Source organism: Nanorana parkeri, unplaced genomic scaffold (assembly GCF_000935625.1).
Source record: "Nanorana parkeri isolate BGI_ZX_2015 unplaced genomic scaffold, ASM93562v1 scaffold896, whole genome shotgun sequence".
NCBI lineage: Eukaryota > Metazoa > Chordata > Amphibia > Anura > Dicroglossidae > Nanorana > Nanorana parkeri.
The window spans coordinates 494,430-517,485 of record NW_017307164.1 but is presented as its reverse complement, the minus strand read 5'-3'; the positions used below and the strand labels follow the sequence as shown (position 1 = coordinate 517,485).

Genomic DNA, 23,056 nt, shown 5'->3' with positions numbered 1-23,056 from the left:
ACACATTCGTAAAATACCTGAAATGGGAAAGAGGGACACATTGAAAGAGAAACTAGCATTTTAGATCTGAACATGCGATCATATTAAAGAGTGAGTCCACCAAGCAGTGACATTACAGCTATAGGTTAAGCCTGCTATGTTAAGTCAAACCCCTGGATTTTTATCTTCCATAGATCCTTTTACCCACCTTTGCATGTTCCAGATACGTATGTTACATTCTTCATAATATAAAATACATTTCAAAAAATCCAACTGGGGAGCAGCAGGTAGGGTTGCCACCTGTCCAGGATTCACCCGGACAGTCCGGGTTTTGAATGCTGTGTCCGGGTTTCATGGCAGCTGAAACCCGGACACAAGATGTCAGGCAGACAGGGGCAACCAACATTAAGATAGGGGCTACTGGCCCCCCACTGAAAATAGTCTATTATGAGTAAGCCGCGACTCATTCTCTCCCAAACATTTCCGTGCGTTGCTAGAGTGTTTGGGTTTTGCTGGAAGAAAAGGTGGCAACCCTTGCAGCAGGTGTCCAGATGCAAGAACTTTATTGCAAAGATCCTACCAAGAGATATAAGAAACTATCAGGTAGTTAGGTAGTTGGTGTGCATCACTAGAGGGATCACCGCAGAAGGAAGGATGTTCTGATTCCCCTATATAGTTCTTTAGTAATCACTAGAGAAATCACCAGCAGGAGGAAGGAGGTTCTGATTTCCCTACATAGAGCTTTAGTTATTTCTAGAGGGACCACCAGCAGAAAGAAGAAGGTTCTGATTCCCCTATATAGATCGTTAGTTATGACTAGAGGGATCCCCCAACAGGAGGAAGGAGGGACAAATTCCCCAGTATAGATCTTTAGTGATCACTAGAGGGTTTCCTATCAGGAGGAAGGAGGTTCTGATTCCCCTATATAGATCTTTAGTTAGACTTAATTTAGAAAAACGGTATCCAGTTCAGGAGGCCTCACTTTCAAAAATATATTAGTAAGATAGAACAAGTCCAGAGATAGGCAACAAATATGTGCAGTCTTGAAAAAAGAAGTGAAAAGTGAGGCATGACTGAAACCTTTAAATACATTAATCTCATCCTCATAGTTAGAGCCGACGTTTGACATTCAAGCTGTCACACGTCACCTCTATTAATCAAGAAGTGAGCGAACACATACCATTGCTTTCTCACTTTCTGATCATCTCCCTGCAGAGAGCAGTGGCTGTCAGTCACCGCTCCCTGCAGGTACTCCCCCCTCCCCTCTTCAATCCTCCAGTGCAGAGGCGGACACAGCTGGGTCTGCCTCTAGATAGGCAGAGCCTGCTGTCAATCAGCCAGCTGGGTGGATCTCAACAGTATTGTCGGAATCTATCCCGGCTACGTCACTCTCAGCATATAGTGGGTAATAGCTCGCTATATACTGAGCTATGGGTCACAGGAGGACGTTAGTATATGTCCTCACATGACCCTAAAGAGAACTATGGGAAAATACATAATGCTTACCTCATATTTTTCTTTTAAGGATGTGAAAAAGTTTCAGGAAGGCAATATCAAAGTGAAGCTTAGATCAAGAACACAGACACATGACCTCAAACTAACAAAAAGGACATTTAAAAACTATTCTTTAAAATAATTACTATAAGAGTAGTTGACACTTGGAAGAGACTTCCTTCTGGCAGAGGTAGCGTCAGTCAACAGTAAGGGAATTTTACATGCTTGGGACACATGTTGATACTCAGACAAAAAGTAAAAAAACCAGCAAAACAAAAAATAACAATAAAAAACTAAAAAAATCAGAAAGGGGCAGACTCATTTTTTTTCTACCGTCACTGTTGTTTGTAAGTTTAGCTCCCCTGCATCTAAACACATACATATACTGTTCATTTAATCAATCAATACATATAATATTTTCAATGTGTATTAATGTTTTAAAACCGTTGTGTCTCTAGGTAGGTTGTAGGTTGTAATTTGCAAATTGAATAGCACTAAAATGTACTAACGCATGTAACGTGTGTACCCTTTGTAGTGACCTGTTTTTAAATCCTATCCTGGTATATGATGTGCTTTTTCTTATTCTGTTCATATATTTTAATGTGTTTTGTGTGTTTTCTTTTATTTGTAGTTCCTGGAGTGACCGGAGTCCTAATGGTTCTAATTTTATTTCTTATGTCCACTGCTTCCACAGCATCCATAAGGTAACGGTTCTGCATTCAGTACCAATGCATACCAGCCCTTAGAAAGCTTTTCCAAATGAACAGGTGGAATATATGAATAGCAACCATTTCACTTTCCAAGAGATTTGTAAATGAAAGGCTTTAAATTCCTTTGTGGTCCAGCCACCCCAGCTGCACTCTAAGGGCTATATAGAATTAGAAAAGCGACATGGCATCTCTTATTTGCTCCAATTTTATCTGTTAAATATATAACTAAAAGTGTTTTGTTATATCTGATAAGTGAAAAAAAAATGTAGCATTTAAAAAAAAAAAAATTCCATTGATACGTTGAAAAAAAACAAAAAACTAAGCACTGGGAAGTATTCCTAACTGCATGTAATCCTTTCACATATGATTACATACGGTGTGCGGGCTTGTACATGCAGCGTCTGTCACCCAATCATTAATTTGAATCGGTGACAGTTGCTGCTTGTAACATATGCATATATTAAAACTTGTACCGTATATAGTAGCTGCCCCCACGGGACTAAAAAATGTGTCCAGTGGCCCCCAACTAAATTGAGTTTGAGACTACTGCTCTAAAACATAGGAATTTCCACTTCTGATTTCAACGTTTAGCTAGTATTTGGCAACTCAATACTTAGGCTCCATTTACATATAGCATTTGCGATTCCCAAGCTGCTTTCCATTCGGAAGACCGCGTGGCACGAAATCACTAACAATTTTTAATCTGCGTGGCTATTACTATAACTGCAAACATGCGGAATTGTAAAGTATGTTACCAGCACACCACGGTTCAATCTTCAAGCAATGATCATTTTATTGAAGCACACACATCTGAGCACATTGCCCCATCATCCGGAAGTGGCCCCGAAACATTGCAATGTGATAAAATGTGTGTGCATCAATAAAATGATCACTGATTGAAGATTGAACATGGTGTGCTGGTGACATACTGTACTATTTGGATCTGAAGCGGTGCCATCCAGGCACTACAGCACCCACCACAAGGGACATACTAGTAAGAAGTGCGGAAGGATTCTTCTTTACTGATCTGTGGGCTACGTGGTTTCGTACCGCACTGCCACTGCAAAAGTCTAAACAATGCACATTAAAGTGCAGTGTTTTTTTATGTTTAGAGCGGTTCCATACGTATTCGTACGGCTGAATATGCGCGGACAACCGCTCCTGTGTGAATGACTTTGAAGGTATGCATAGGTGAACCAAAGATTGCCTTTTTTTACTTCCCCATAGCTAGTCATTTACATTACAATCTGTGCAATATCCTCACAAAGGTCTTTAGATTTACTGATTCCATGTAATGAGGGCCTACCTCAGCCTTTCTCACCAATGGCTCCTTAGAATCCTAGGGTTCGTCCAGATGACTTTGAAGGTATGTAAAAGTGAACTGAAGGGTGCCCATTTTGATTTCCCTATTGCTAGCCATACACATTACAATCTGTTCAATGTCCTTACAAACTGCCTTAGATTTACTTATTCCATGGAATGTGAGGGTCTACCTTAGACTTTCTCACCCAAGGCTCCATAGAATCCTAGGGTTCGTCCAGAGGTTGTTAGGGGTTCCTTGGGAAATTGGCAGTGATGGTTTGATTTCATGACTTTGAAGCTATGTAAAAGTGAACCAGAGGGTGCCTAATTTCATTGCCATATACTATACCTAGCCGTACACATTAAAATCTGTACAATGTCCTTACAAACGCCCTTAGATTTACTAATTCCATGGAATGTGAGGGTCTACCTAAGCTTTATTCACCCAGGGTTCCATGGAATCCTAAGGCTCTGCCAGAGGTTGTTTAGAGGTTCCTTGGGCAATTGGCAGTCATGGTTTGATCTCTATGGTGCCCGCATAGTTCTAGCACAAACACCACTCAGCAGAGTCAGCAGCATAGGAACAGTGGAGCTTTTCCTCTGGTTTCTGAAATAAGCAACTACCAACACCAATGATTGCGTTAGCTGTCTGTAAGGAGAACACTGTTCCAAATGACAATCAATGCCTGACATTTTACCATAGGGACACAGGTGAAATAAAAACTGGACAGAAATTCTAGCCTTTCTCTAGGTCATCGAAAACAGAAAATGGAGTTTGCCTTTTAAGTATCAGTAAACCAATTTAGCCATATGGTTAGTGGATACTTACAGTAAACAAATGCTCCATATATCACAGAAGTGCAATCACTGCAATTACATATTTTTTACTTTCCTTGCTGTGGTCATGTGATCTCCCTTCTTTTTCTTCACACTGCATAGTCCGATATGTGGATGGGTGGGTAAGAGGATGGTGTGACGTGTCCTGTAGACTGCTGCATGCTGTTGCTCTGTATATGAAAGCAAGGCTACATAGAAGAGCCGCTATCCATCATGCATCAATCATGAAATCTCTTAAGAAGGAAAGAGTGCACCTAGTCAGGGAATCGGGTTTTGAAGCCTCTGCTGAAAAATCTAATTTGGGGTTTTGTGACATTTTAAAATGATGTATTACTTGGTATAGAATATATTTAATTTATGAGGGAGGTAATATTCTTAATTCGTTCTCATTTTTTAGAGCTTCAAATTTCGATATCTTCTTGCACACGCACAACCTCTTCTTTATTTTCTATGTGCTGCTGCTGGTCCATGCCTCTGGGTAAGTGTCACCAATGTTAATATTGCTAATAATCTTAATCTATACATTCTGAGATATTAAAGGCTATAATGTGATAAATCATTATTGTTCTAAAAGGGCCAGTCCACTCTGAAATGATTATTCACTTTTTAGTGAATAATAATTTCATCTGCACCAGCAAAAAATTTGTTTAGTTTAGTTTAGTTTTGATTCGGATTTTGCGTTATTTAGTTTTTCGGGATTCAGGTCCGAAAATCAATTTGTTTCGGAATTCGAATACGGATGAAATTCGTTAGCGGTAGTCTGTGAAGTTTCGTTTCGGTCGTTCGTTCGTTGCAGCAAAGTGACATTCAAGGAAAAAAAACATTTTTTTTTTCTCTAATGTCAATTTGCTGCAATGAAATTTCATCCAAAAAACTAAATTTCGTACAGACTACCGCTAACGAATTTCGGAAACGGAAATTCGGATTCGTTTGCATTCGTCATAGCTGCAACTCGGAATTCTGAATGTCCAAATTTCCGAAATTTTGTCAGAATTTCTGAAAATTCGTCAGATTTTCGTTTCGCACATGTCTACTTTTAAAAAGATACTGGATTGACCCAAAGGTTTGTTCTATTTGAGACTCTAATCCTGCGGCCTCTTTTCCTGAGTTCCTGTCTTGAGAATTACAAAAGTGACACAATGTCCTTGCTGAATAAAATAATTTATAATAGGGATGCACTGATACCGATACTAGTATCTGTGCCATTGCCGAGTATTTGGGCGAGTACTCGTACTCGCCCAAAAGCTCCAATACCTAGCCCGATACTCCGGTATGAGGAAGACGGGCAGCAAGTAATTACACGCTGCCCAGCTTCCTGATTGGCCGGGAAGCCGTCTCCATGCTCCCTCATCACTTGTGGCCGCACAGCCTCATTGGTTACAGAGATGGCCCCACAACTTTATTGGTTGTTACACACCCAGACATCAGTCAGTTCAGTGAATGTCCAAACAAACCTCGCCTATGTCCTACCAACTAGAACACTAGCGGCTTGACCACAGAGCTTCATTGGTTCCTTCACTAGGATGTAGGTGACACTATAAAAAACCAATGATGCTATGCAGGGCACACAAAATTATTGGTTGCTATCATACAGACAGACCAACAACCTCATTAGATGTCATATTGTGCCCACCTGCATCCTAGCAACCAATGATGCTCTGCGATCCAGCTGCTAGCATCCTAGCAACTAGTGATGCCATGATGGTCGCACAGCGTCATTGGTTGCTAGAGCACAGACAGCTCAACAGCATCATTGGTTGTTATGGTGCACCCGCCTAACATGCATTGACACTGTGTGGTCCAGGTGCTAGCAACCAATGGTGCTTTGTGGGTTGCACAGCGTAATTGATGGCTATGACACAGGCAGTTTAAACAGAACATTTGCTGAACCCGGATTTCCGGATGGGTCTGGGGAAAGTCCAAGCAAACTGAAACTGGATCATCACTTCTTTACAGTCGTCGGAGTGTTTTCTCTACTGACCTTTTAGAAGTCCATGGCTTTCAGGAAGCTATTTCAAAATATCAAAAAGACACATAAGGCTATCTATAGCTCGTAGGGCCTTCCGTCACAGCAGACAGAACAACTTTGCTGTAAGTAAAAATAACAACTAATTTACTGTGCTGCAAGCAGAGAATAATGAATCTTTAATGGAGTGCCCCATTCAGAACGCTGAATAAGAAAAAAAAAAAAAGAGATCAACCTCTCGTATAAGCGAAAGAACTAAGATATAACATAGGATTAAACCGCTCAATACAATATGTGGATGTTTTTCCCGAGGGGACATCGGCAATGCTGTTGTGACTGAATTTACAGTTCTGTGCGCATCGTAGCTTTAAGGGATAATCATTAATAACTAATGACTTAAAGATGTAGAGAGACAGCTGAACATTCATTAAGCACAGAGGGAAAATAACTAATGGTTATCTCACACTTAATTGTTCAAATGATTGCCCTTTGGATTTTTACGTCACTTGACCTACTGCAATCCCATCTGCACGTGCTATATTGCTGGCGTTTACATTAGCCAATGGGATGGTGGATTTTTTCTCATTTCAACTGATCATTTAACCTGATTTGAAAGAAAATAACTGTGATATTATATAGCGATAATTGGGCTGTGTAGGGGTTGTCAAGTGGGCACAATGGTTACAACAGCTCAGAAAAGTGCTCTCTGTCTTTAAAATTAAAATCGTGTATTTCTGTGAGTGCATATTCGTAATTTATATTGAAATGTCCACATTATGTATTTTTTTCAAATACATGCACGTTCTTACAAGCTTGCTTTAGCATGTTTTTATTATTGCATAAAACAGTGCTTCTTGATCTATGGGTTGAGATGTATTTGAGATGGGTCACCACCAGTGATAAGCTGAATGTGCCTGGGTTCAGTGTGCGTGCATGGGTTCGGTTAGCTTGAATCTTAGCCAAACCCAGACAGACACTCAGGAACGTCCAAGCAAACCTAACTCAGTCTCGTCTATGCTCTTCCAACTAGAAAACAGAGTGTCATTGGTTTTTAAGATGCAGCCGGCAACATAACAACCAATGGAGCTTTGCAGGGTGCACAGCCTCATCTGTTGCTAGGACACAGATGGACCCACAACCTCATTGATTGTCATGGTACACTCACCTGCATCCTGGCAATCAATGATGCTCTGCAATCCAGCTGCTAGCATCCTAGCAACCAGTGATGCCATGCTGGTTGCAAAGCATCATCAGTTGCTAGAGCACAGACAGCCCCACAGCATCATTGGTTGTTATGGTGCATCTGCGAAGCATGCAATGATGCTATGTGTCCTGGATGATAGCATGCTAGCAACTACTGACGCTGCTAGCACCCTAGTAACCAATGATTCTGTGTGTTGCCGAGTGTCAGTAAGTTTGGTGGGGGAAAAAAGAGATCTGAAATGGTTGGGCAGTATGCATAAGCATAGCACAAGGCTAGGTTTTCACCTTTGTGATGCACTTAAACGCAACAGCAAGGCGCGTTGAGATGCTACTAAGAATAAATGACACCACAACGTGGAACACATGATTTCATGCATTTAGCTGCTTGTCCCATCAGTGCAAAAGGGTAAACTCATCCTAAAACTCGATGGCCATGACCATTAAGCCTTGAAGTAGTTAAGCACTTCCAGTCTAGGGAAACTTCTCTTTATTATGTATCAGTTCCTGCTTTTGATGAAAGAATATCAACAGACTTCAGAGCAATTAAGACATGATGCTTGTAAGATTTTATGTAATCAGAATTGTAGAAACAGCTTGCCAAGCACACAGTGAACTTTCAGAAGACACTCCAAACCCTAAGCACCTGCTCTTCAATCACCCAAGTAACCAGCAGTTCAAGGCCTCTCAAATTCAAGTTAATTAGCCCTTGAGAATACTGATTTTAGATATCATTGCTGTTTTTCTGTTCTAGAGGAGTGCTAAAGTACCAGACTAATGTACAAGATCACCCTCCTGGCTGTCTCAGGCTGAACACGAGCACAGCGGAGGATTATGGGTCAGTGACTGGAGTCAATGGAGGAGGATCACTGAACATTGTACCAGAAACCACCCCGGGGCTTTTCCACGCACACGAAGAGCTCTTGATTAACAACACATGGAAGATATGCACCAAAGAGCCAACGTTTCACCCCCATTTCCCTGAGGTATGGAAGCAGTGTCAATATTTATACTAAATATAACTTTTTTTCAAGAATGGTTTTCTCTCAATGTTATATAAACTGAGGTTTTATATCTGTTTTAACTTTTTGTATAAGATAATTTTTTATATATCAACATATAATCAAAGGTGCACCTATGACATAGCGTTCACAGAGCATTATGGGAACATTTAGCGCTCAGCAGAAGCTGCTTGCTTTTAGACTGTCTCTCTCTAATTGAAAGTCAGTAGCCTCTGCCAGACACAGCTCTTTGAACAAACGTTTTTTTCAAAAAAACAGGTACGTCTGGCAGACATGTGAAAAGGTGCTTAGAGCTCCATCTGCTGGTTGTAAATGTAAATATCATATATGCATATGAAATCTTTCATATTTACCCAACTAAATGAAAAAAATGTTGAGGCTGTCATTTGTTGCCTTACTTTTGTAATTGCTATTTGTCTGGTTCTCATTCTGATCCTGAGACTATAAGCAGCCAGGGAAGTCCAAACTGCAGATTTGCATCCTTTTTTTAAAGTGTATCTAAAACCATTTGCATAGATTGTTCTAGTGGTCAGAGGCGTCATCACGTTTATAATGCAAGGGCCCATAGCCACTGCCGGATTTCCCACAAGGCCAACCAAGGCCCAGCCTCAGGGCAGCAGGGAGTAGAGGGGCAGCAGGGGTGTGGTATTCCTATCTCCCGATGCCCGGGACATGCAGTTCTGGGCGCCGGGAGTGTAGTTGTTTTCTACATTTAGACCTGTTTTGGGCAAGCAGAGCTAAATGTACAGAGGGAAAACCGCTGCTTGTTTTGTACAAGTGATCCTGGCGATGTTGCTGAGATCACTTGTATGCAGCCTGCAGGCCTGCCATTCTCCATGGGGAAGGTTTGGTGGGTAGGGGGGCGCATTGAGGAACCTGGCCTTGGGGCAGCAGAGAGAGTAAATCCGGTCCTGCCCATAGCCCTGCATTATAAGTGAGTACCGTTAGGGAGAGTCCACAAGCTGGAACATAGGAGGGACGAGGTGAGCACCAACTGCTGCAGGAGTAGGGATCAGGTAAGTAAAGGTCCTTTACACAGTTCCCCTAGGACTAAATGATCAGTTATCCCTTGCAGTGTGTGGGCAGAGCATAGGAACCTATTGAGCATAGAGAATCAGTATGACAGCCAGGCAACTGACCAGTTAAGAAGGAGGTTGAATTGAGGCTGTATTGCTGGATATTAGGCAATATGGCCCATAATGACCAGTCCAGCCTTTCACAGAACCATGCAAGCTACTAGGCAGAGCCATTCTTGACATGAGGGGTCACGGTAAGGGTTTTAAGTGATGCCTCCTTATTCCATGAAGACAGAGAACATTAAAAGAAGAAAAATGTATCATTCCATAGTCATGGCCATTTGTTCCTGATGTGTTCCTCATGAATAATTATGTACTGTGGTAATCATCTTTTCATATTTAATCTCATTGGTGAGCATTAGACTCAATCGGTCTTCTTTCTGCCAGGTCAGGAAGTTAATTTGGGAGCTCAAATCACCCAATGTATGATCAGATATTTTAAAATTAGTTCTGGAATAGTTTTCTTTCAGTGTCCTATTTTAAAAAGTTTATCGACTTTGTAACACATCAGAACATTTAGGCTGAACATGATCTGAGTTATAATGAAAGCTTATTAAAGTGGACAAGAAAGGTACATTTTTTTCCAGCCCCTTTCCTCCAACACAAATGGCTTTATAAAGCCATTTGTTTTTTTTGTTTTTTTCCAAACATTTTTATTGGTTTGCATTAAGAAATAGGAACAGTACAGAACAGGTCATTATTGGTATGTGTACTGCTTTGCACATTGCAGCTTGACATAATAAACATCGTACACATAACGCATTGTTGTTACATGTGAAGGCAATGAAAGATCTGTACTTTACATTTGAAAGCATAAACAAAAACATAAACAAGAACAGGTTTCATACATGTCGTGTCCTAGCGTTCACTCACGAGATATGTAGGTATGTAGGTAGAGTACCCTGGTAATGATCTGGGCTATCCTCGGAATTAGCTATGGTGGGATAGACCCGCCAGCTGAGAGTGATGATCACCGTCCCCTTGTTTGTTATGCTATTAACGAATTTTAGTTTATGTAGAGAAACCCAATATGAAGTGACACAGCAATCTGTGTCAGTATTTCGAACATGAGAAATACTTTTCTACTATCCATATGGACTATATGCCAATTGCATAAAGCAGCAACGTTGAGCCCTTAGTCACAGCTTTTCGCCCTTTGTGTCGCATTCCCTTATGTCCTTTGTAATTTCCCTTATTTCGAGGAGATGGGAAGCGGAAGCAAATATGTCGTTTTCACACGTGAAGACCTCGTACGCCCTCATTCAACAACTAGGTCAGTATGTGTATGCGTTAAACATTTACTTTAGCAACTTTCCATAGAACCCATTGTATGGGAGTGTACACTCTACCCCTAACTCGTTCCTGTAATCTTTTCTAAGAGTACGCTGGGTGTGTATTGAAAGGGAGATAGAAATTGCTCCTTCTCTATGAGCGTGAAGATTATATTGTTAAATGGTAACTATCTATCTATCATAGAAGGAACTTTGTTTTCTTATCATTGTCCAGTTGTGTTTCAGCATCTTATTTTTCTAGGTGAGGTGGCCAGTTCTTAAGCCCTGTACGGTGGATGGATTTAGGGGCAAGCCACTCTCTCATAATGCATCTCCTGGCTGCCAAAAGGGCACTTCTGACAGCCAGGAGGTCCCTCCAGGCCACTACCGTGTCCCTAATAATAATGTTGGTAGGGAGGATAGGAGGTATGGTGGAAAATGGGCAGTGTAGGATGGAGGAGAGTCTCCAAGCATGGACCACCTCCGTTTCTAGCTGGAAGTTGGAGTAGTAAGAGGAGGAACTTATCCAGTCCGCTGAGTGCCTAAGGAGGCAACTCAAGTTGTACAATCTAATGTTGGGGAGAGCCATACTTCCCTAGCTCCTGGGCAGAAACAGCTTTTGTAAAGAGACTCTTGCTTTTTTCACCTGCCAGATAAAGGCTGATAAAGCCATTTGTACACAAACCGTTTCCTCCCCCCCAAAAAAGATAAAATATCTTTGTCTATTCTTTAATGCTTCCAGGAGGCACGGGTGATATCAGTGTGCTTCCCAACAGAGCTGCATGATTGAAATCCCATGAGAATGCTCTCTAGCAATGGACTGGAGTGCATTCTTACAGTACTTTGAGCTTACAACTCTGCCGGGAAGCACGGTGATATCACCCGTGCATCCTGGTCATGTCAGAGCCCGGACCAAGGTAAGTAATTTTTTGCAAAAGGTTTTTTTTTTTTATCAAATGGATTTTAGAGTAATTTGTGTTGGAGGGGCAGCGGACTGGCAAGAAGTAGACCTTTTGTTGGCCATGGAAAGTCCACTTTAATGTGCTTTATCGTGTTTTATTTCTAATATATTAAAATGTATCTTGGATTTGGGTAAAGGTTTTAATGAGGGCCTATAAGAAATTCATAGAAGAGTAGAAAGGTTTAAAATTAGGCAATGAAGGCATTTATGATTTTGAATATGCCCAAACCTCCACAGTTAAAAGGGAAGTACAGTATATTTAGAGTTATTATTCCAGTGTTTGCTTTTAAGAGAATCAGCTGTCATAAACAGCACTAAAAAAAAAAAAAAAAACAGCAATCACAAAATACACAGATTTTTACGGCTGCATTCATGGCCATTTGACTGGCAAAACAAAGCTTGCCTGCCTTTTTTCTTTCTTCTACACATTCCTATTGGCCAGCGACACAGCCCATCATAGAAATGGGCTACTAAAAATATGTGGGGGTGGAGGTAGTCACTCCCTGGAACTGTTGGAGGTCTGCATAAAGAGTGTCCAGGACTCAATTGTAATAGAACGGTGCTAGAGGATACTGCACCCCTAGGTGCCTACACTATATAACTGCAACAGTTGTTTTTTTTTAATGACATAGTCCCTTTATTGCCATTTTTATGTATCATATTTTTACATGTTTGCGCTTTTGTTTTTTCCTGAATGTAGAGATTTGTAGATTAACCACTAGAAGCACGGTGGATCATATACTACTCTATAATGACTGGATTGACTCGTAGACATGCTGTCACAGCTGACAGCTGAGTCCCTGCAGCATTAGTGTGCTGTTTCACACCTGGGTCCCCTGCTTGATGGCTTTTCATCTGTGCAACCAGTTCAGAATTTCCCAGAAATGTGCCCCAGGTCTTTATTGACCTGTTCACACTACATCATGTGGTAATGCACATTAGGGCACACCCGTTGAGTGTCCATCGGTAAGATGTAGGGTTGCCACCCGTACGGGAATGACCCGGACAGTCCGGTTTTGGAATCCTGTTAAGGTGCTACAGTGTTCGGGTTTGGCTTGAAGAAAAGGTGTCAACCCTAGTAAGATGTGTTGGGGTGCCATTCAAATGTATGGCACACCAAGTGGACTGCTTTTGGACATTCTGACTGTAATACAATTCCTAAGTTGCTGTGTTCCTCAATCAAGGATAACAAATTATATTTTTGTACTTACTGTAATTTTTTTTTTTTTGTCCATTGAGGGATACAGGTTCTGCTCCCACCCCCCTCCTTGTTATTGGGCCTATGTAGTGCTCACTCACAAAATGGAGGCATGCTGGGCATGCTTTTAATTTTTGGTTGCCAGAGTGTCAACCTCCTGTAGGGGGCAGTATACACTATCTGTAAAAGAATTCTTAAAGAAATCACTCAATGGGCTTGAAGAAGTACAAGTCTTAATCTTATTTTTGTACAGTTATTGTACACATCTACTTTAAACCCCTCTTCCCTTACCCCAGAGACTTGCAGTCACATCCCCACCAGTAGCAACTGTGGAGCTCATGGCAGGATATGTTGGAAGTAAGAAGAGGTAAGTAAATGAGGAGGGTTTTTTACAGTGAAGGTTAGTGTTAGGTTTACATACAGGGTGAATTGAATTGGTGTAAGGGTGGGGGGTTGCAGCAGTGAGCAACTGGCTCTGGATGCCTATGGATGTAATATGTGGTTTTTATTTCCATTTCTATATTTAGCACAACCTATAAAAACGATATTTTCCCCTGTGTAAAAGTACTTGGCAAATTCAGGAAAAAAAAACACACACTTTAAATTTAACAAGATTATGGGGCTAAAATATATAAGCAACAGGTGTACTGGAACGTTATTAGATTCTGTTATTTCATCTGCCCCAGATAACTGGGATTTTGAAAAGCTCAAGTGGGCAATTCTGGGAAAAATAAAAATCCACATGTAAACATGAATCCAGCAGTAAGCGGTCCCTGCTGCCTGCCGCCACCATATTTTGTTTAAACAGCATCACAGAAAATAATTAGGTTTGAAAACCACAATCTGGAGGTAGCTGCGCGGTTCTTTATGGAGTGATTAATTGAAGAAATATCAGCGATTCATGAAATGGAAGCTATATTATGGACAAGTGAAGCATCAGCTTTATTAAGATCTAAAACAGGAAATGTGTCCATAACAGCGATGCGGCGGCTCTAATAAAACATATTAAAGAGACCTTGTCACCAACTTAAAAAGATTGCAAAAGCACAGGAGTATTTTAAAAGACAGCAATAAAACATGTCGTGCTCTAACCTTTCCCCATTCTTTCCAAAACAAAGCGTTTTAGGTGGAGTTAAACTTACTAACTCAAGTCATTGACCCAATTTAGTCACATTTGGACATGGCACGTCCGCTTATTGAGTACCATGTGCTTTATATCCCAAACACTGTAACTGTTTTAACACAACTGACACTGCTGGCCAAAAAGTCATCACTTGGATATATTTCTAACAAACAATGTACACAATAAAAAATATTTTTATACATAAATTGAAGTGGTCATGGTGGTGCCTAAAAAGTCATTTTTTTTCTGTTCTTTCTTATCCACTGATACTAGAATGTGGCACTGTCTAGACCCGCTATGCCTCCTTGTTACTATATTATTATGATGTTAAAAAGTCGGGCATAGGTGATATGACTGCCAGACAGGGAGCTTCTACATTCAAGAGCATCGAGGTATGGTTTAGGAAGATATAATATTCAATGTAGAATTGAGGGGACAGTTTAGAATTAGCCAACATGTTTCTGGGGGTCATACAAATACCCCCATCATCAGGTCTTACTAAGTGAAAAAATGTATTAGGACTGTGATGGCTTGACACTGAAAACCATTTTGTCCAGTGTGTAATAATGCATAGAGCTCATCAGCATATCAAAATATGAGGCAAAATCAGTATCTGGGGGCGCTGGAGATCAGGACAGGCTGAGGGCAAGGTTGTTCCAAAAACAGGCAGAAGGTCAGGGCAAGCAGCATTCAGCAGGCGGAAGCAGAATCTGTGGTTATTCAAAGTCATAATCAAAAGCAATCCAAAGTGCAGAGTAATCATCTAAACAGTAAACAAACACATTGATGTGGCACAGGCTGTGTATACTGTAGTTCATTTAAAGAACACAAACCACAAAAACAAAAATGTAATATATTGCAGCTTGTCCTTTTGGTGTCAGCATTGGTTTTCCTTTTTCGGGCTTTTTTCCATTTCAGTCCTGCAAATAACAAACTCTGTGTCACTGGGGGGCAACAAATACTTATATCTATAGAGAAAGCCATGTTGCTACCCAAGGTGGACTTCAAACATGTCTGCCTTTGTTCATCTCCATTACATAGGCTCTGTTCACACCTAGGCGTATCAAATATGCGCGTCTGTCGTGCGTTTCGTGACGCACGTTTTTACCGCGATTCGCGGTAATAAAACCGTGCGACAAATGCGCGTTTCCGAGGGCTACTTGGCTGTATCCCAATGGAAACGCGTGACAAAAATGCCGCAAAGAAGCCCGTTCAGACGGGCTGAAATATAGCAAGGTGTGAACCATACCCATAGAAAACAATGGGATTTTCATGTTGGAGCATTTTGTAGAGCGTTCGTAGAGCGTTGAACGCGATACAAAACGTACAGGTGTGAACCAGGCCATAGTGGCTAATAGAAGTAGTAGTTTGTAGAAGAAAGGTAATGTTGTTTGTGCTTTCTGTGAAGCTTCCAGGAAGCGACAAGGACATGTATTTAAAATATTTATAGCCTGTGTAGAGACCCTACCCCCATGCTTGTCTGCTTGTTGCCAGGCTTTAAACAGCTTGAGCATGTGTATATTTTTTCCAGGCTCTGCAGGTGTTTCCTAAGCATAGTGGTTTGTTTGCTTCTGCTTTTTACAGTTCCAGTAATTAGGGTAGGATGGACAATCACTGAATTATGAAAATGTATCTGACCCAACAATTTCCTGAGGTCCTTGTTCAGAGGTATGGTTTGGGAAGATGAAAAAATATTTCCACAGCCACCTTTGCAGAGTGTTCTTGACCTCCTGGTCTTCTGCCTGGTCAGGATGTGTGCCCAGAAGGATCTTTACTTGGGCCTTGCCTCAGCCTTGGGCATGTGCTAGCAGGCCAGGGATTTCAGTAGTGGATATCAGTAGTAGATATCTAAAGGTGGCTGGGCTTGCAAAGAATCTTCTTGCCGAAGAGTGTTGCAAAGGAGCTGGGTACAAGCTACTGCTGGACATCACTCAGCAGTCAATGTATCTTTGACTGCTGTTAGAGGGTAAAGATTTACATTTTAGAGGGATCCACTGCGACTCAGGAAGGACTGTGACTGCTGGCTGCTCTCACAGTAATACTCAAGAGACAATTCTTAAAGGCCTGCTACTTCAGAATACCTGTCCTATTTTTGGGTACCCTGCACCCTAAACCCACTCTCCTAAAGGTTTTTTCTCCATAAGTTCACAAATAAAAGATACAACTCCTTATATTTTTCAGGGGACCACTTGTGGTACTAACATCTTAATAGTTCCAGCCACTTTTTATGTATAGATTAAAGTGAATTAGACCTTTGTTTTTTGTTTTTTTTGGTTTCTTTTTTTTTGGGGGGTTGTATCCTATGCCTCTAGGCCCCTCAGCACCTGCCATGTGCTGAGGCCCAGGCCATTTGCTCTGCATCACACACAGTCCTCCTAGGGCGAGGCCCCCAGGGGTAAGAGAGCTCTCCACAATGTCCCCAGACCTTTTAATACCTGCCCTCAACCATGCCTCTGAGTCATCCTACTCAGGGATTGGCTAGGGCCAGGTGCATAGTCATAACCTGAGGATGGATCCTCCCTCACTGTATGCCAAGGCTCCCTTTTCCTCAGCAACAGGAGGAACAATCAATCCAGCAGATTCAGGGACACCTATAGAATGCAGAGCTCTGTATAATCAGTATCTAGACTGGTTACAGTCCAGGTATCTCTAAATTGAATAGCGACATTTTAGAGGGCGCTACAAAAATAAAAAAGTTATACAGGTAAAAACCTACCTGTGCCTCCGCTGCTCACTACATTCTGAAGATTCTCGAGCGGCTGTAAAGGATCATGGGGTGGTACCATGTGCAGTTGAGATCTTCGGACGGGAAAGAGGAGAGACACATGGTAAATCAATGCACGCAGCGTGCACATGGACAGACACCATGGGAGACAGGAGTCTGCGGTGGTTCAGACTTTAACGTCACTTTAAGGACATTTTAGGTACCCACAATGCAACAGATTGTTTTAGAATAAAAATATATCCTTTATTTTACATTTTATGCCACATGCCACACTGGCCATCAACAGGTGTTTTGCTGGCCTGTGTGTGGTTTACTTTCATTGTTGGCCCGAGGTTCATCCGGTAGGTTTTAACAGACCTTCTGAAAAAGGTGGCTTGTGTTCAACGTATAGATTGTATCAAGTAAGCATAATGTAATCTGATATGTATAACATCATATGTAATATTATCATATAACTGTTGTATGATACATTTGTGGTATTCTTGTATACCTATTGTGGTCTGTATACCATGCTTGAGGAAGCGGATTTATTCCTGCAAAACGCGTAGACTATGCTCCATCCAGGGTATCCAGTTTATCAAAAAAACAAAGCAGCCAACAAATATTTCTCCTCTCAGGTCTGAATGTCCCAGGGGTTGATTTATTAATAACCTTTTTAAAAGACAGAAGGGCTGCTCACAAACGTAGCGACATGTAAGAGGTTTCCAAAATGAGCGATGGATAATATAAGTAATCCAGATGAACTTTCCCAGTCCTCAGTCTGGGTTAGTGAACACCGACATCGGCTGTGATAGTAACGGTTAAAGGAGAACTATGGGGTTAGGGCTTTTCCCCATAGTTCTCCTAAGGGTCACGGGAGAACACAAACTGGCGTTCTCCCGTGACCCAAAGCTCAGTATACTGAGACGCCGTAGCCGGGACGGACCCCGACAATACTGTCTGGATCCACCCAGCTGCAGGATTGACAGCTGGCTCTGCCTATCCAGAGGCAGAGCCAGCTGTGCCCGCCCCCTCCCCCTGTCCGTTTCGTCCAGTAAGCTCTGGAGGATCAGACAGGGGAGGGGGGAATCCCTGCAGGGAGCCGTGAGTGACAGTCACGGCTCTCTGCAGGGATAGATTAAGAAGTGAGCAAGCGCTGGTATGTGTTTGCTCACTTCGCGATCTACTGAGCCGACCTGTGACAGTTTCATTGTCACAGGTCGGCTCAGATTATGAGGCTGAGTGAAAATCACTCGCCTCATAATTCTCATTTAACACGTTTCCCGGGGCACGTCCCTTTCATCAGAACAACAGTTATATGATAATATAGTTATATGATAATATTACATATGATGTTATACAGTACATATCACATTACATTATTCTTACTTGTACATTATTCTTTCTTGTATTATCCATCGCTTATTTTGGAAACCTCTTACATGTTGCTACGTTTGTGAGTAGCCCTTCTGTCTTTTAAAAAGTGAATTAATAAATCAACAGTACTTCACAGGATGGGTGCTCTTTTCTGTCTGTTTGTTTGTTTCGTTGCATTTTCAGTTTATCAATCAAATGCAATATGCATCTGTGTAGAATAGTTTTATATTGAGTAAGAACAATTGAGGGATGATCGGATCTGAATGGTCTAGGGCGGATATATGTATATAAGCCCCAGTCATTCTTTCATAAAATACATAAATAGTTATTTGCTTTGGTGCATTTTTCACTGGAACTTGCTTAGCTTGTCTTCTGATTTGGTGGTCTACCTAAAGCCTATCAACACCAGCCTGTCCATGTGTGGGTGTCTTAATTGCCTGCCATCTCCTCCTGTGACCCAATTTCACCCCACACAGGCATATTCGTCATGTCTGCCATTGCACACAGCGAAAACAATGTTGCTTTTAAAGCATGATGTCATTTTGCTATGGCATCATCCTGGACATCTAGGGAGGGGGAAAAGGATGCTACAAGTCTTCCTGACATTTATTACATTCTCCTCTTTCTTCAGGTCTTCTGTTCTTGTTTATGAGGTCCCCGTGCCTCCAGTTAGTTCAGGGGCCACAATGTTTTCATCATAAAATATTGAATCTGTCATGATGTAAGGATTATACTAAAGCGTATCAATTCTACAAAGGGTAGGGGAAGTAGACTTGTTTACAAAGATGAAGGTTACAGTGTACAGTTTGCATTATGTGAAGATTGAGCCTTTTTCGAAATTAAAGCTGCACTCGTTCAGATATACAAGGCACCGATTCATGCAGCTCTGGAATCATTACTAAATCATTGAATCGTTTTTTTAAATTCAAATTCTATTTAAATTGGTATTAGACACTTCTTAGGCAGTCCATGCTCATCAGAGCTCAGAGAGGGGAAGGGAGTAGCAGCAAGTGAGGTATGCTAGGAGCATTCTGATAGGAGGAGAGTGCAGAATGACAAAGAGATGTGCTCATCAATGTGCTGCTTCCTCTTTCGCTCTCTGGTCACAGGGTGGGAAGGAGACCGGTAAGTGAAACTGAGATAGATCAGGTCCTTTATGGTTTTTATGTATGTAGTTATCTGTTTGTCTGGAAGTCCGCTTTAACACCAGTACTGAAATGAATTTTTACAAATGAATATAAATATTTGTGTAATATAGCCACACTTACTTAGTAATGCGCGTTAAAGAAGTTGTAAAGTTCCAGCATATACCCTCCTGTTATATTATCAGCATTGTAATAGGAATGCATACCAGGGTTGTTTCTGATAATACTATCAAAGCTTACTTGTAAGAATCCCTTTTATGTAATGAGCGCTGCCTTCTGTCTGCCCATCACTTCCAACAACTACCTGGATTCCCTGTGTGCTTTGCGTCTCTTTCCCTGCTGCTTGATGGGATGCAATCTCCATTTCCTAAGACTGCATATCCCATCATGCATTGCTTCCAGCAAGCAATGATAATGTTACTTTGTTCAGACATTAAGTTGTAGTTCAGAAGGCAGGCTGTGTGAGGGTGGTTGTTAGGAGTGGGATATAACTTATGGAAATTCAATATACAAATACAGGTTTATTTATAATTTTTGACCATAGATCCCATTTAATTCTCTCTGACATGCTGTCTGCTGTCCGTTTTCTGTTTAGACTTGGATGTGGATTTCAGCTCCCCTGTGCTTGTACTGTACAGAAAGGTTATACAGATATTTCCGTAGCACTAAACCTGTGACCATTAGTTCCGTTGTTCTTCATCCATGTGATGTCATTGAAATCAGGATGATAAAAGATAACTTCAAAGCCAGTCCTGGTCAGGTAAGTAAATGAATTGGTTTCATTGCTAGTTACAGTGTCAGGCTTTGTAAACAGAACTTTGAGCCACATTTACAATCAATAAGTGATTTACAATCAATAAGTGCTCAGCACAGGGGGCCACTTGGAGACATGGGGCACACGGGCCCATTTGGAGACATGGGGCACACAGGGGCACACTTGGAGACATGGAGCATACATGAAGACTCAGGACTTAGCAGGAGACATGGAACCCACAGAGATGCACCTAGAGACACAAGAGCATACAGGGTACACTTGGAGACATGAGGCACACAGGGGCCACTTGGAGACATGGGCTGGATGGGGGCCTCAGGCTTTGTAAACAGAACATTGAGCCACATTTACGATCAATAAAAAGGAACACTTGAAGACATGGGGCACACAGGGGTACATTTGGAGACACAGGGCACAAAAGTGGATAACTTGAATACACAGGGCCCAATTAGAGACATGGGGCACACAGGGATGCACCCGGAGAAATGGGGGGCCCAACTTCAAGACACAGGTCACACGGGGGCACACTTGGTGACATGAGGCACACATAGAGACATAGGGTTTACTAGGAAACATGGAAACCACAAGGTTGCACCTAGAGACACAAGGGAGCCAAGGGATGCACTTGGTGACATGGATTGCACAGGGGCACACTTGGAGATGTGGAGTGCACCAGCGCACACTTAAGGCACAGGAAACACTTCAAGGCATGGGGCGCACAGGGGCACACTTGGAGACACGGGGCATCTCAGAAACTGCTGTCTTCCTGCAATTCTCACAGACTACAGCCTCCATAGATTACAATGAATGGTGTGTAGCGCTCACCCCCGTCAGTGTTCTTCCAAGGATTGTGGAGATGTACTTCACGAAGATAAGATCTGGTGAGTCTGGAGCTATGGAGGCCAGTGCACCTAGACCCTATACCCTCTCTGATGGGCGCTACAGGTGCATAAGCATCCAGAAGGTTGCAGGTCTGTAGAGTTAAGTAAGATGTTGATAATACAGGCATAAAAACAAAGTCCGGACTTTAAGGTGAAAGAAAATCTGTTCCATTATCCTAATTCAAGTGTTACTATATTTCAAATACCAATTTTAGGGGGATTTAATCAATAACAGCCCATATATGTCTATGATAGGTTGATATCAAAGGAGATATGTTTTTTAAATTGTAAGGTGTAACTAAACATCTGAAGTGGACAGCTTCTTCTCTCCTGAGTTCCGGCAGTCTAAGGGCCACTGACGTCATTGTGCCTTGTACTGATCTGTTGTCCTGACTCCTGCATTAGATGTGAGGATGCCGAAGGACATTCCATAGCCAGAGTTTAGATGAAGTGAGGTCAGCGCTCAGGATCCTGACATCCGAGGATCTTAGAAACATAACTCCAGTAAGTAATACTCCTAAAGTCCACAAAGGTCAGAAATACTAACCATCCTTCAATTCTGCTATGGGCTGAGCTGGCTAGTCTAGTGGTTCTACACAAACTCTGACCCTTCTTAGCAGGGATCACATGGCCGATGTCCTAGTATTTAAATCACATGACTGGCGTCTGCCGGGAGAAGAATTCAAAATTTCTGGAAGAATGGTTGTTGTGACCCCCCTGAATGCTTTGTCCTTTTTCTTTGGGATACAGTTGTTCTAAGGGAGCCTTATGTTTACAATGTAGGTTCATATTTCCTCTTTAGATTTTACAGGCTGGCTATGTCTCCTACACATATAGTAGAAATGCGTGTACTTTTTATTTTTACAGTACGTCATTTTGCACTGTCCCAAAGTGTCTGCACTGGAGAACCATCCATTCACGCTGACAATGGTAAGAGGTCATTTTGTTGTAGCTCAATAATTATTTGTCAATTATGGTCGTTTATATGATGTCAGAGTTCATTAAGTAAAATTGAGGCGGTCACTGTGAGGACTTAGTTATATAGGTAACGCATGTCAGAAATCATAGGTCATTGATTAATCACCTGTCATTCATCATTGATTGTTACAGTCATTGGCATAAACCTCCCCATTGGCTTGTCCTGAGACATCTAAAGATTGCGGGACACTGGTTCATGATTGCTCACTATTGATCAGAGAAAGTTGTCCAAAATGAACATTTATGTGGCAGTCATGGAGATTGCAATTGTTGAAATTAGGCCCCGTTCACACTGTTCCACCATGCCTCGCCTTTGTGCACATTTTGCCATGCATCAGCCCATTCATTTGTGTGCTAAATTAAAAGCACCCAGCGGGAGAAGAACCTAGTAATTCTGGTAAGTGGGGTGGTTTGAGGGTGGGGAGCTGAGGAATGTGACCGTGTTTTTATAGGTGTAACATGGAACATGGTCTGGAAGGTGGAGTAAGGTTTTAACATGCTTCCCCCATCCAGTTTGTTTTCTCATGGACCAAAAGGTGGACAGTGGCTGTCATTCCCCTACCCTGCGCCTGCCCCGGGATATGCAAGCTCCATCAGTCTTAGTTTCAAGTGGGGGTGGGGAAGGGTGCACACATTGGCATCCTCAGTGCTGGGATAGGCAACCTTTAGAAGTCTTCAAAGGCCTAGGTTTGAAAGGTTGTGTTAGGAGAACGCATTGACATCTTCAGGCAACCACTTAGAAGTCTTCAAAAGTCCAGTTATGGTAGGCCATGTTAGTTGAACATGTTGGCATCCTCAGTGCTTGGATAGGCAGCCACTAGGGGTATTCAAAGCTCCATTTATGATAGGTTATTGCAAAATAGCACGTTGGCATCCTTAGTACTGAGATAGGTAACCACTTAGCAGTCTCCTATGGTCCAGTTATGATAGGTCATGTTAGGAGAACACATTTTTATCCTTAATGCTGGGATAGGCAACCAGTTAGCAGTCTCCAAAGGTCCAGTTATGATAGGTCATGTTAGGAGAGCATGTTGGCATCCACAGTGCTGGGTTGGAGAAC

At 41.9% G+C, this 23,056-nt stretch overlaps 1 protein-coding gene across 1 annotated transcript in view; it reads left to right on the top strand.

Annotated features, from left to right (window-relative positions):
• Positions 1-23,056, top strand: part of NOX4 (NADPH oxidase 4) — a 148,873-nt gene that overhangs the window by 53,661 nt on the left and 72,156 nt on the right. The window contains exons 7-11 of the mRNA XM_018565857.1: positions 2,105-2,177; positions 4,720-4,800; positions 8,243-8,474; positions 19,961-20,125; positions 21,886-21,948. Coding sequence (XP_018421359.1) covers positions 2,105-2,177; positions 4,720-4,800; positions 8,243-8,474; positions 19,961-20,125; positions 21,886-21,948 — 614 coding nt within the window. The remainder of the gene's footprint in view (positions 1-2,104; positions 2,178-4,719; positions 4,801-8,242; positions 8,475-19,960; positions 20,126-21,885; positions 21,949-23,056) is intronic.